The following is a 14271-nucleotide window of genomic DNA, read 5'->3' on the forward strand; positions in this document are numbered from 1 at the left end:
TTGTCACTGAGGTTGTAATTGCTCTTGATGCTGAAAAAGCATCTTTTAGATGAATGGTCATATCTCTTTGCTGTATTTAAAAAAATTGGGCTTGTGAATAATTTTATTTTATGGATTCATCTCTTATATGCTCACCCCAGGCCAGCATACCCACAGATGGTATGCATTCACAATACTTTAAATTAAGCCGGGGTACACAGCAGGGATGCCCACTCTCCTCTCTAATATTTGCCCTGGCTGTTGAGCCACTGTCAATTGCCTGACGTTCATCTGTTTCATTTGAAGGAATCTCCCGTTCTGATATTGCAACTGAATTATCACTTTATGCCGATGACTTTTGGTATTATGTCTGTAACCCGATCACTGCCATTTCTTCTATCATTTCCTTTCTTAACAAAATTTGCTCATGTTCTGGTTGTAAAATTAATTTTCAGAAGAGTGAGAGTTACCCTTTTAATTCTTTGGCATTGCAACTTAAAGACTCTAATGTTTCATTTAGGCTGTGTAAATCTGGTATAACATTTATCCCAAGATGTTTAAAACCAGATCTCTTTCATCTCTCTTCTCCACTAATTAGTCTCCTTTTTTGGCTCAATCTAAATCTGACCCCCAAAGGTGGCACAATCTTCATTTCTTCCTTAATTGCAAGAATTAACACAGTCAAAATGAATATTCTCCCTAAATTAATATTTTTATTTTAGCGTATTCCGTTGTTTTTGCCAAATAGCTTTTTTAAGTCTATTGACCAAATTGTTACACCCTTTCTGTGGCATGGTAAAGTATTCTTAGTATTCTTAAACTATTACTTGAAAATTGTAAACTGTGTGGGGTTATCTCTACCCAACTTTAAGTTTTACTTCTGGTCAGCTAACATTCATAAGATTATGTTTTGGTTTAACTCATCTAATGCTTCCAGATGCAAATTAGAGGCAAAATCATGTCTTCCCACTCCTTTACAGGCCTTACTTACTGCCGCTTTACCTATTAATGGCTCCAAGTTTACAGATAATGTAATTGTCTTATCAACACTTAGGATTTGGTCTCAATTTAGGTCCCGTTTTAAGCTAAATCCGCCTCTTCATTAATGCCACTATCCATGAATTACTTGTTTCCTCTATCAGTCACTGACCATGCTTTATGGTGTGGCAAGAGATACTGTAGGTTTACTATATTTCAGAGATTTGTTTAAGGATTGTATATTCTGCACCAATGCAATGTTATCTTCTGAATTAGATCTGCCACCTTCACATCTTTTCTGTTATTTTCAAACCAAAGCTGTTTCTTTATTTCTATATTTTCTCTGCCTACCATCGAAGTTGGTAAGGGAGAATTTTCTTCCGAATAAAATTTTTGAAAAGGCACTATTTTCAAGGTCTTATTGTCAGCTTATTGATTTAGCGGACTGTACTAATGCTGAAATTAAAAGTTGGGTGAATTAAAAGAAACTTGTTGGGTAAATTGTTTGAGGTTGACTGGTGGGTAAATGCCGTGCACCACTAATATATGCTTTAATTTAATATATTATTTCTAAATAATATATACAATAAAATAATTCATATAATGTATACATTTAAAACAATGATGAATTTAACTTAGCACTGGGTTACTATTATGGCCATCGTACAACTTTTTTTCCTTTTATTATTTTATTTATTTTTATAGCATTACTGTCATTAGTAATTTTGTAAAGTTTAAGACTAAAGTAGTAAAAAATGAAGTGAAATGAAAAAAATGGAGATGCCATTTCTGAGTGCAATATTTTTTATTGAACAAAAAGAAAATGTACATACAATACAACAGTAAACATCACATTACAGTGAACATTAAACATACAGTTTGGTACCTTCTATTTTACTGAGACCCAGAAGGGACATGATGGTGGGAAAAAAAAACTCAGTGGGAGGAAAATGAGGTAAATATCTATTTTTAAGTTTTTGCGTTACCTCCCAGGGTTTTGTTTTCCCTCGCAATAGTTTTGCGTTCCCTGGCAAAGATCTTTTATGTTCCGTCGCAACACTGTTGTTCCACAAACACTTCCTGTTCACTTTATATTTTAAAAATGTAGGTAATTTGTATGTACAGTTCAGCATGTACCATGTACATGGTTGATGTGCATATTGTGCATTCGTCTTGCAGTGGTTGAGAGCTCTGCACATCACTATGGTGTGTTTCACATAGCATTTCTTCATTCGGCACTGGGTTGCTTACATGGTCGCCGAACAATGTTTTTATTTTTTATTGCACAACTACTATTAGTATTTCCACAAAATAACAAAATATTTATTGATAAAATAAATTAATAAAAAATACAATAAAAAATGGGGATGCCGTAACAGCTGATGAATCAGTCGGTCCCTGAGTCTGGGGTCTTGAAGATTTCTGGTCTTGAGGTGGCACAGGGTTGCTGTCATGGCTGGCTACAACTTCCTTTTTTTAGTGTTTATGTTTTTTTTAACTACTATCATCAGTCATACTAAAATATACAATAATGTCTAAAGAAAAAACTAACAAGTAAAAAGAAGGGAATATTAAAAAATGAGGGATCCTCTGACTGCTGATGGACGATGCGGTTCTCAGGTGCAGGTCTTTCCACGTCTTCAGGCTGAAACAAAAACAAAATTGAGGTCTGCTATTTAATGCATTATTAACCAAAGAATATCTAAAAAAGATTTTTAAACAATTATGAAAATTTAGGAAGATAAAAAAAAGGTGCAAATATTAAAGAATGTTCAGAATGTAAATAATACCCTAAACCAGTCATGGAGACTCAGTTTCTCAAGTTCAATTCGCTGCTCTGGCTCGATCTGGAGACAGCAGCGGATCAAATCACAGCATTCTGTGCAGAAAGAAGAGAGAGAGCTAAGATTTACTCCACAACTTAATTAATAAATAATAGTTTGTATTATTCAGATTGACCTCTTTCCTTGACCCAAATAGAGATTTTACCTTTTGTCAAGTGATCTTTGGTCCAGATGTTACGTCTGATCATTTGCAGGTCGTGTCGATTTGGAAAATCTCCACACATCATCACATAAAGGAGTAGCCCAAGAGACCACACTGTCGTTGTCTTACCGTGGTACTCGCCAGTTATCCGATACTCAGGTGGGACATAGTCATCTGTGCCTGAATGAGAGAGGTTTTAACCATTAGTCATTAGCCACCAGATCGACAGTATTAATCGATTAGTGGACTCCATTCTATGATGCTATGTGAGAGCTTGACTCACTCAGAGTCTATTGTGAACTCATCACTACAGTTTGAGACTCACTTCCCAGTTTAAGGGATCATACATACCAGCAAAACTTGTGTAAGGAGCATCGGTGAGGATTTCCCCGCATCCAAAGTCGATCAATTTGATTTCGAGGGTGTCCGGGTTGATCAGGATGTTCTCCATCTTGATATCGCGATGAAAGACTTTGCGTCTGCAGCACGTTTGAGCTGCAAATATTACCTGCCACATGATCAACCGTGCCCCATCCTCATCGATGATCGACTCTTGGCGCAGGAGAAAGGAGAGCAGCTCTTCAGAGGGCATGGGCCGCTCTAGGACCATGATGTACTCGTCCTCATCCACGCGCCAGTCCAAAAGCTTAATTATTTCCTGTATTGCGGGCTCTTGGTTTGCAAGAACTAAAAGAGCAACCTCCATTGGAAGTGATTCCGGATAGCCGTCCTGGAAGAAATATATTTGTTATGATGATTGGATGGATATTGTGTAAAACATGATGACAATTACAGTTTGTCTATTGATTTATAGATACTTAAAGTGAAACAGTGAATGAGAGTTGAAGAGCACAGCATACTTACAATGTCGATGAACTTGACGTTCTCGGTGTAGGCAGTTTTAATTGCCACCTGCTCAACAGAACAAAGAAAGCATGTGTTATAGAATTATACACAATTATTGTGTTCAGAGTTCACATTTGTCCAATGCTATCTCATGGCAATTTGTCACTTTTTGATTTAGTGGCTGATTCGTCTGAATTTGTACAATCTCATTCTTGTGATTTGCTTATCCAGGTTGACATTTTGGTTTAGGGCTGGAGTTTGGTGCCACGCATCCTTTTAAAAATCATACATTTTCATACGAATGAACTCATAAATTCATACCAATTAGACAAAAGGTAAAATAGTTCAGTTTTCTCTTGAGATCAGGCTGATTTTCAGTCATTAACACTGAACAGTTTAACAAAGAAGCAGTTTAATTTATCCCAAAAATAAGAATCATATATCTATCTATTATTTTTTTTATCTGATACTCTGATTTAAAGCGGTGATAAAGATAATAATTGATGAAAATTGACGATACCTGAAGGCCATCCTCTAGTCGGGTTGCAGCTTGAACAAGTCCAAAGCCTCCTTTACCCAGCAGAACGCCAAGTTCATAAGAGGATGAGTTGATGACTGTCAAAAGAAAAATCAAAGATGTTGATATAAAATGTCAATCAGTAGAGAGTTTATTTAATCCAAGACTATTGTCTGATTCATATACGCACTCAGTATTTGTACCTAAGTTCACACAAAACAGGACAGTTTAAATGAACTGTAGTAGTTATAGAAATATTTATGCTTCATGTAAAATATACATATTCAACGCACACACATAAACAAATGAACAATGAAATCTTGTTGAATGTGGAAAAACCGTTGTGCTATTTATCATCTATTATTAAACAAAACACATAAAACATTTGAGTGCTGATTAAATATTGACATTAATAAAGACATTGCCATAAAAGTGTGTGTGTGCATGCGTGTGCTGGGTTAACTACCAAACTGACCCATTATTTCGCTGCTCTTCTTCTCTTCGTTGGTCTGAAACAGAAACAGAAATCATATTTAGTGTCATCACACAACCTGCATAAAACAAATATAGGCAACATGCCTAAAGTAAAGAAAGTGGACATTAAAGAACATGAAGAATGAATATAAAATAGTGTATTAGGACTGAATATACAACTTTACATAAAACTGTAAATCTAATGCGTATTGTCTACTAACTTATCAAATCAAAAATATTAAACTCATTAACATGTATTTACCTTAATCCAGCTGTGGCGGTTGAGTCGCTCCAGTTTAATCCGCTCTCTGGGGTCTATCTTGAGACAACAGCGCATAAAATCGCAGCATTCTGTGCAGAAAGAAGAGAGAGACATGATCACCTTGAAATTTATTTTTTGGTAATTCAAATTACAACTGTTCTGTGCTGAAATGAAGATCTCACCTTCTGACAGGCCTTCTATGTCTTTATTCATGATCGTATTCAGTTCTCGTCTTGTTGGAAACTTCCAGAAAAGCATTACAAACAAGACTATTCCGAGAGACCACACTGTCGCTGGTTCTCCGTGGTATTTGCCAGTCTCCAGAAACTCAGGAGGACGATACTCCGCTGTGCCTGGAGGAAAGAGATTTTGTTTCAGTTAACAAGGCATGTTTAATTGAATATTCATTACTAAGCAAGAATTCTGTTGATTCACAACAGTGAATTACTTCATGAGAGCTCAAGTCATGACCACAGTTTAAAGGGATTATACGTACCAGAATAGTCTGTGTAAGCCTCATCTTCGAGGATATCCCCGCACCCGAAGTCAATCAATTTGACCTCAAGGGTGTCCGGGTTGATCAGAAGGTTCTCCAGCTTGATATCTCGGTGTAACACTTTTCTTTGGCAGCAAGCTTGAGCTGTGAATACGACCTGTTTCATGATGAACCGTATGTCATCTTCATCAATGGGCCCAACATAGCTTTCTATGAAATTGTTCAAGGGCTGACAGGGTATGGGCCGTTCCAGGACCATGCAGTAGAAGTCACGTTCCACCTTCCAGTCCAGAAGCTCAATAATTTCAGGAACCCTTGGGCCTTGATTCACAAGGGTTTGAAGAACAATTTCTGTTGGAAGTGGTTGAGCAAAACCATCCTAGAAGAAAGAAGGTTTTTATGATGAATCAGTGGTAAAAGAATTGAAATCAGATGATTGTCTACTAAAATATCATTTGCTGTCTGTGATTAAAGAATTAATTCACCCAATTAAGTTATTAAAAACCGTCATGTTGTTTCAATACTCTGACAGCTTCTTTCATCTTAGCAACACAAATCCCTCATCCTTCATCAATAGCAATGAGATGCTCAAAGTCCAGAAAAGGAACCAAAACCTTTGTTTTTTTAGTCTTAAAAGTGTTCTTGAAGCTTTGTATGTAGAGTTGATCTAGGATTTAATCTAAAATATTTAAACTTGTGTGCTGAAGATGAACAAAGGTCTCAGAGGGTTGGAATGACATGAGGGAAAGTAATTAATAACATAACTTTATTTATGGGTGAACTCATCCTTTAATGTTAGCATGACGTGTTTGAAATGTAAAATTGTGGAACAGAGGAGAAACAGAGAGCACAGTTTTCTTACAATGCGGATGAACGTTGTGTCGAACATCGAGCAGTATTTCACTGCAACCTGATCAACAAAACAAAAGAGTGGATGTGTTAGAATTATGAGCAAAGGCAATGGTGAGACCAGAATAACAGGACAAAAATGATTGGCTAGATTAATATTGCTGTTCAGATCCATACCTGAAGTCCATCATCCAAACGAGTCGCTGCATAGACGGTTCCAAAACCTCCTTCACCGAGCTCATCACCAACTTCATATTGGCGTGAATTGATGACTGTTAAAGAGAAATCAGAGATGAGGGAATAAAATGTGACAGCACTTACTACTACTAAATCCAATTAAGAGCTACTTTTTATTTTCTAAAGACAAATTAGCTGAATATTAGTTATCAACAACATTTAAACAATCTGTATATTGAAGTCAGTCTGAAGCACAGCCCACTAAACTGTAGGGGTCTAACTATTCGCACCTAACCATTTCGGTACGGGATTTTGAGTTCAGTCAGTGTGTATAAAATATGGACAAAAAGACATTTGAGGGGAAAAGTGACACTGCTGGATGTAAATGCTCAGTAGTGCTCTTCTGCAACACTGCACTGACAAACACATCTGTGCATGAATGAACAAGAGTGAGTACAACAACTTCACAAATATTCACAGTGTTCCAGAATTCAGCATTTTCTGAATACAGGTGAAAAATGTTTCATTATAAACGTAAATGTTACTGGTGTTTTCTTCTGTCAGATAACATTTGGCAGAGTTTTTAGTTTTATTTTTATTCATGCAGCAAAGGTTTAATAATTTTTGTCCATTATTTTTAATGACTGAAAAATCCTAATATATATTCTAATTTATTTGTATATTGATATATGTAGAATTCACTTTTTGTCACATTATTAGTCCTCTAACTTTTATGTTTGTAATAGTAATAAATGGTAAAAAAAAATTAACAAGCATTTTTTAAGTTTTGCTTGTTTTTTTATTTCAAACTGTAATAAAATTGAACAGAACTATTTATCCTTACACCCTACTAAATTGAAGTAAACCTGTAAATGTTCACTGAATTACTGAATGAGTGTCAAGGTAGCAAACTTACCGAAAATTGTTTTCTCCTTCTCCTGAGGAACTGATGGCACTGCAGCTTGAAGGACATCATCCTCACTACAGTTGGACGTGGCACAGGCTGTAGGGACGTCCTCAACACTTTGAGCTGCAGCATGGTCTGGAGTTTGGAGGGTCAGTTCAGTGCTGGGAGATTGGAGGACATCACTGTGGTCGTCAACACGGACTGGACAACCACTGGTGCCTAGTTCCTCCGATAACAGGTATTCAGTCCTATCATCAATATCTCGACCTAAAAAGAGAAAAATATGTAATAACTAAGGATTGTTTTATTTAACTTTTTTTAATGAAATGTTAATTAGCCATGTTAAAGTGTGCTGTACATTTTGAAGTGAGTATTTGGGGTGTTGTAGCCCCAAAATGTCAGAATTCTGAAGTCAGAATTATTAGCCCCCCTTTGATTTTTTTTTTTTTTTAAATATTTCCCAAATAATGTTTAACAGAGCAAGGAAATTTTCACAGTATGTCTGATAATATTTTTTCTTCTAGAGAAAGTCTTATTTGTTTTATTTTGGCTACAATAAAAGCAGTTTTTAATTTTTTAAACACCATTTTAAGGACAAAATTATTAGCCCTTTTAAGCTACTTTTTTTTTTCCGATAGTCCACAGAACAAACCATCGTTATACATTAACTTTGTTAATTACCCTAACTTACCTGCCCAGTTAACCTAATTAACCTAGTTAAGCCTTCAAATGTAACTTTAAGCTGTATAGAAGTATCTTGAAAAATATCTAGTTAAATATTATTTACTGTCATCATGGCAAAGATAAAATAAATCAGTTATTTGAAATTAGTTATTAAAACTTTTATGTTTAGAAATGTGTTGAAAAAAATCTGTTCTTTATTAAACAGAAATTGGGAAAACAAATAATCAGAGGGGCTAATAATTCAGAGGGGCTAATAATAATACTTCAACTATAGTAGTACAGTAGTACAGAAAATACAGTAGTAAATTCCGTCATCATTTACTGACCCTTGATTTATTCCAAACAATTCAGAGTTTTTTATTGTTTGTTTTTTTTTAACAGAAAAGAAGATGCTTCAGAGAATGTTGAAACCTGTAACCATTGACTTTAATAGTATTTTTTTTCTACTATGGATGTCAATGGTTACAGGCTTTCAACATTCTTCAATATATCTTCTTTTCTGTTCAACAAAACAGCAAAACATGGTTTGGAACAAGTCAAGAGTGAATAAATGATAGAAGATTATAATTTTGGTGGACCATCTCTTTAAATAAATAACCTTAGATTTTAATAATACATTAGTAAATGTTGATGCTGTGCAAGTATTTTTAATTCTTATTTCATAAATACATTAACTAACATGAACTATTGGAACATTATTGTGAAGTGTTCCCAATTTTGATTTGAGTTTTAAATGTTTGATTTTCTTAAATAAAATAATAATCATAAAAAAGAAGCTATTTTAAACATTTCTCCCTAACTGAAGCGTAAATGAATCAAACCATTTATTGATACACTAATATTAAATTGCCGTCTAATCTGTGCATGTTCATTGAATTACTTAATGGTGAATTAGCAAACTGACCGATCACTGTTTTCTCCAAATTCTGTAGCTGGCATGACTGTGGCTCAGTGTCCCGAAGAACACGTGCACACAAGTTAGCTAGCAAAGGCACTGCAACTTGAAGGACATCATCCTCACTGCAGTCGGGAGAATAGAGGACAACACTGTGGTCGTCAACATGGACTGGACAGCCACTGGTGCTTGGTTCCTCCGATGACAGGTATTCAGTCCAATCATTAATTTCTCGACCTAAAAAGAGAAATAATATGTAATAACTAAGGATTGTTTTATTCACATTTGATAATTGTAAGATTAATTTGCCATATTATTGCAAGCTGTACATTTTGAAGTGACTACTTGGGGTCTCGCAGCCCACCATTATAAATGTAAAACGCAGTCAAACAAACATACACTGAAAAAGTGACACTGCTGGATGTAAATGCTCAGTCGTGTTCTGAATACTGAAACATTGCACTGACAAACACATCTCTGTCAATGAAGGAAATCAATAAATATTCAGAGTGCTCCTTAATTTTGTACAATCATTTTTAGCTGATTGTCTTTTCTAACTGTTTGTCTTGCTCTTTTTTGAATATGGGTAAGAAATGTAAGTATTTGTCATTGTTCACAGCAAATGCTGTTCAAGATATTTTCATTCTTAATTCTAGTTAGCAAATACATTAAATGACATTAACTAATCAAACATTAAAGTAAAGTGTTTCCAGTTCTTTAATTATTTTAATCAGGCTGGCATTTATTCAAATGTTTTAATCTGTTATTATTCACAATTGACAAAACAGAGAAGCACTTTTAGGTTTTGCCATTTTTCTCATAAACTTATTATTACACTGCTGTTAAACTGCCGTCTAATCTGTGCATGTTCATTGAATTACTCAATGTGGAAGTGAACAAACTGACCAGTCACAGTTTTCTCCATATCCTGCTGCTGGCATGACTGTGGCTCAGTGTCCTGAAGAACACGTGCACACAAGTCAGCTAGCAAAGGCACTGCAGCTTGAAGGACATCATCCTCACTACAGTCGGACGTGGCACAGGCTGTAGGGACGTCGTCAACACTTTGAGCTGCAGCATGCTCTGGAGTTTGGAGGGTCGGTGCAGTGATGGGAGAATGGAGGACATCACTGTGGTCGTCAACATGGACTGGACAACCACTGGTGCTTAGTTCCTCCAATGACAGGTGTTCAGTCCTATCATCAATTTCTCGACCTAAAAGAGAAATAATATGTAATAACTAAGGATTGTTTTATTCACATTTTATAAATGAAATATCATTTAGCCATATTATTAAATGATAACAATTATGAAGTGACTATGTGAGGTTTAGTTTTGTGGATTCAACATGCATGGATGTGTTTGTCATGCTTCTTGTGTTTTAACAGCTCCTATTAGTAAATAATTAAGTTGCCATGTCATTTCATCATAAATAAAACATCACCTTAAATTCAGCTTAAAGGATTGAATTTCAGTTTGTGTAAATGCATGACAGTATGAACTTGTATGCTACTGTATGTTGTAAACTGTAGGATGTTGAGTTCATTTATTTATTTAACTTGACGTGCTGGGTAGGAAATATGGAGAATAGCTGAAGAAATATACTAAATCAACTGTATGTTACAGACTTCATAAAACTGATTAATAAAACTAAATAAATATAGTTTAAAACATTATTAATAAAAAACTTCAACGACATTGAGTTTAGGGCCCTATATGCAGACTTTGGTGTTCTTACAACATCTCTACATAATTTACCATCACTGGTCATCGTGGGTGGAGAGTTTTTCTCCACGGGTTCTTCTCGATCTGAGTGGGGTTTGTTTTCTGTCCTTCCCCGCAGGACTAACGCAATTACTCCGAGTAATGTAAACATTTTAAAGAGTAAATAGTTACCAATTTGAAAAGCACAAATCTACGAACAATTAACTGTCAGTAAAGACGAAGAGAGTCTTCGTATGTCTTCACACTACAGTGAATTGTGTGTAATGGCGCCTGTTCAGCAGAACGTCATCTTTAGAACGTGTTTTAGAACATCAAATGACATTCTAAATTCCAATAACACCCAGCCGAAACGTGATTGACCCGTTTAAAAATTCATTAAAAATTCAATACAAAATAAAAGACAATAATTTTAGTGGATCTTTCAGGAGTCACTTCGAGTCTTTGTTTTTGTATTCACATAAAGAATTAATGAAACCGTTTTATATAATAATAATAATAATAATAATAATATATCTCATATATGCTGTATATTTACAAAGACCGGTCTGGAAACATTTTATTTCTGCCATTCTGCAAATGGCCTAAACTTATTTTTAAAAAACGGGGGGAAAGCTGACAATGTTTATAATCTGATCTTTTTTGTTGTTGAAGACCTTAGTATATTTACGAAGATTAACTAATAACGAACAACACTTGTACAGCATTTAGGCTAATCATATTTCGACATGTAATAACGCATCATTACATTTTACATTATACTTGCTAACGTTAATGTTATTATAATTATGCTTATTAAAATTTTTATGTTTTCCATAAAAATAAAACGTTTTTGAACTCAAAATGATTCTTCTATGGTACCAAAAAGAAAACCCCATTTTGTAACATTTAATTATTAATTTTAGGAGTCTAGAGAGTAAAAAGCGTTTATCCCTGCTTAAACAAATCACCACGTAATTAAAAAGTCAAGTAGACTTTATTGAAGGAACATTAAAGGATGTAAATAGTCAGGTAGTCTGAATCCTCAAGCTGTAGTTCTGTCCATCATTATTGTCCCAGTATTCTCCGTGATCAGTCCGACAATAAACTGCGAAATTCATCGACGAGTCTTTCACAGAACTGAGCGGCGCGTCCAAAGTAAAGTCGAACAGATCCCAGAGCAGCTCTTCTTCATTCATTTTAGGTGAAGCCTGTATATCCGCATAGGTCAGCCAGTTATTTGAAGTAAACCTGACTCCAACTTCCATTCTTCCTGCGTATCTCTGTGTAACTCTAATCACACCCTTCACTTCAGAAGCGGTTATTGAGACACTCTCCAGCGCGACTCCAAGACGGCGAGACTTCAAGTCAAACTCAGACAAACTCACGGGAAATTTAAAAAGCGGGAGTAACGTTACTCGCTGCTGAAGCTCTTGTATTGATGGAGGATTCCGAAGTGCAGATGTTTCATAGGCATCGTCAGAAAAGTGTCTGACGTTTTCCAGGTTCAGCCCCATCATGTCCGCAAACTGCACTCTCTTTCGATTGTGTGAGGAAGATTCGTCCTGATACAGATCTGCAGGCAGAGATTTGGCTCTTTGTCTGTCCATTTGTACAGTTTCAGGTGTAAAGCGTGACACCTGATCATATTTTGACGCGTGTTTTGGTTCAGGCAGAGCCTCGGTCTCGTTTGAAGGTTGAGTTTCCTCATTAGCGTTCATCATATTGAATGAGGCTGCTGTAAATGAGGAACAGAAAGCCTTTCAAATATAACAAAACTGGACCTGTAGACTTTGCGTAAGAAAGATGCTGGACAAATACTACGAGCGCATGAGTTGCGTCAAAGCAACGTCATTATTTACAAACACTTCGGTGATGCTGACCAATAAGCAAAATTTAAATTTAAAAATAGATAGCCAAGGCCTCTTACATAATCGGCATATTGGTTGGCATATTTAAATGTATTTAAATCAATATTATTATTAGTTATATTGTTATAAGGTTAATCTTAATTCTATTAGCTGTCTTTTGAAATATTTGCTATTCATTTTGATTAAATACATTGTTTTAAGAATAATTGTTTGATAATTTTTTGATAATTTATATTTATCTTAGCCTAAAAACGGATGGACAGTATGACGAAATAATATAGCTACTGAAATTCATCGCTTATAATACTAAAACTACTATAAACATAAATGATGATAATAATAATAAGTCTTTTAAAGCCTCATATGTTACTGTTAACCTAGAAGACGTCCTGTCAATCATTGCCTATAGCGCAGAAACACGATGACGACATGCTGAGTGATTGTGCGCACATGTCAGGGGGAGCACATTTTTCTGCACGTGGATCTGTTTACACTTGATGGCGCAATATATGTATTCTGCAAGCAAAACGGCTTATTTCCTTAAACTGGACAAATATGTGTGCATCAAATATAGGCCGTTGGCTGAAAGAGATGATAACATGTCAATGAAAAAAAAAATCTATATTAAGAAATTAATACATATATATTTTTTTAGTTTGGGACCTTTTATTTTGTTGTTAAAAGGTGGTGGAGTTGGAAATGGGTTTATTAGATTAGTAAAAGAGGTGATATTGTATTCTGATGTAAAACACTGAGAGGCATTTTGTTTTGTTTGTTCATTTGTTTGCTTGTTGATTTATGTTATATCTGGTACATTGAAATGAGTATGTACATGTTAAAATATAATAAAAAGGAACGGGGGGAAATAACTAACAATGTCTAGTCTATTTCTAATAAATAATGATAACAAATATAAAAGGATAAAACATCTATCAACTGTTGATTATGAAGTAAAGGTCGTTTTCAAAGATTCTTTTTTATTAATATACGAAGTGAGAATATATAATCACTGTATGTTAACAAGAAATCGAAGAGACAAAAAGAGCAACAATTTTGGAAAAAGAAACAACAACAGATAACAAAAAAAAAAAAAAACAGGAGGGGTAAATACATTACAAGTTAAAGAAAAAAATTATATAATTGTAATTATATAATTTAATTATATTATAATTATAGTATAATAAATACAAATTTCAGTTGTTTTTAAAGCCTTTTTTGTAAAAGAGTTAGACACTGTTTCAAAGTAATACTGCATTTCAGTAAGCAAAATATAAAAAAAAGGTTTTTGGTTTGAAAATTTACATTTATGGATATAAAATTTTGTTAATAAGACAAGAAGATTAAGAAAATATTTTTTCTTTTTATGTAAAGTCCCCGTTCCATAATCAACAAAACCAAATAAAACATTCTCCCACAGCAAGGAAAATTCCTCATCAACATTCTCAATTATAAAAAGTGAGAAGTCTTTCCAAAGCAACCTAGTGTAATTGCATTGCCAAAATAAGTGAACCAGGGACTCAGGGTGCTGCCCACAAAATGAACAATTAATATTAAGATCTTTTTTATATCGTACTAAAAGAGTATTAACTGGGTATGTACGGTGAATAATTCTGAATGAAACTTCTTTTATCTTATTTGTAATTAAGTAG

The 14271-nt window shown here is 34.7% G+C and overlaps 3 protein-coding genes across 4 annotated transcripts in view; 1 reads left to right on the forward strand and 2 right to left on the reverse strand.

Annotated features, from left to right (window-relative positions):
* csrnp1a (cysteine-serine-rich nuclear protein 1a) overlaps positions 1-14271 on the forward strand; it is an 811199-nt gene that overhangs the window by 604546 nt on the left and 192382 nt on the right. The gene's annotated exons all lie outside the window — the stretch shown is intronic.
* LOC147846351 (uncharacterized) lies at positions 1744-12485 on the reverse strand. Of its 2 annotated transcripts, XM_087240818.1 has the most exons (16): positions 10809-12485; positions 9957-10265; positions 9060-9287; positions 7481-7738; positions 6565-6659; positions 6401-6448; positions 5539-5917; positions 5225-5395; positions 5043-5131; positions 4782-4815; positions 4310-4404; positions 3808-3855; positions 3295-3673; positions 2947-3123; positions 2748-2836; positions 1744-2602 (listed from the first exon to the last, which is right to left on the reverse strand). In XM_087240818.1, exons 1-16 carry the CDS (start codon positions 10924-10926, stop codon positions 2474-2476), a joined length of 2646 nt encoding a protein of 881 aa, XP_087096944.1. In that variant the 5' UTR covers positions 10927-12485; the 3' UTR covers positions 1744-2473. The 2 variants fall into 2 exon arrangements, with proteins under 2 accessions (XP_087096944.1, XP_087096945.1); XM_087240819.1 differs by lacking the exon at positions 9060-9287.
* Positions 11730-12475, reverse strand: LOC147837094 (protein phosphatase 1 regulatory subunit 3C). Its single transcript, XM_087240831.1, has one exon. The coding sequence runs from the start codon at positions 12473-12475 to the stop codon at positions 11780-11782; it is 696 nt and encodes a 231-aa protein (XP_087096957.1). The 3' UTR covers positions 11730-11779.

This window comes from Danio rerio, chromosome 2 (genome assembly GCF_052040795.2).
Source record: "Danio rerio strain M-AB ecotype USA chromosome 2, GRCz13ab, whole genome shotgun sequence".
In the NCBI taxonomy this organism is placed as follows: domain Eukaryota; kingdom Metazoa; phylum Chordata; class Actinopteri; order Cypriniformes; family Danionidae; genus Danio; species Danio rerio.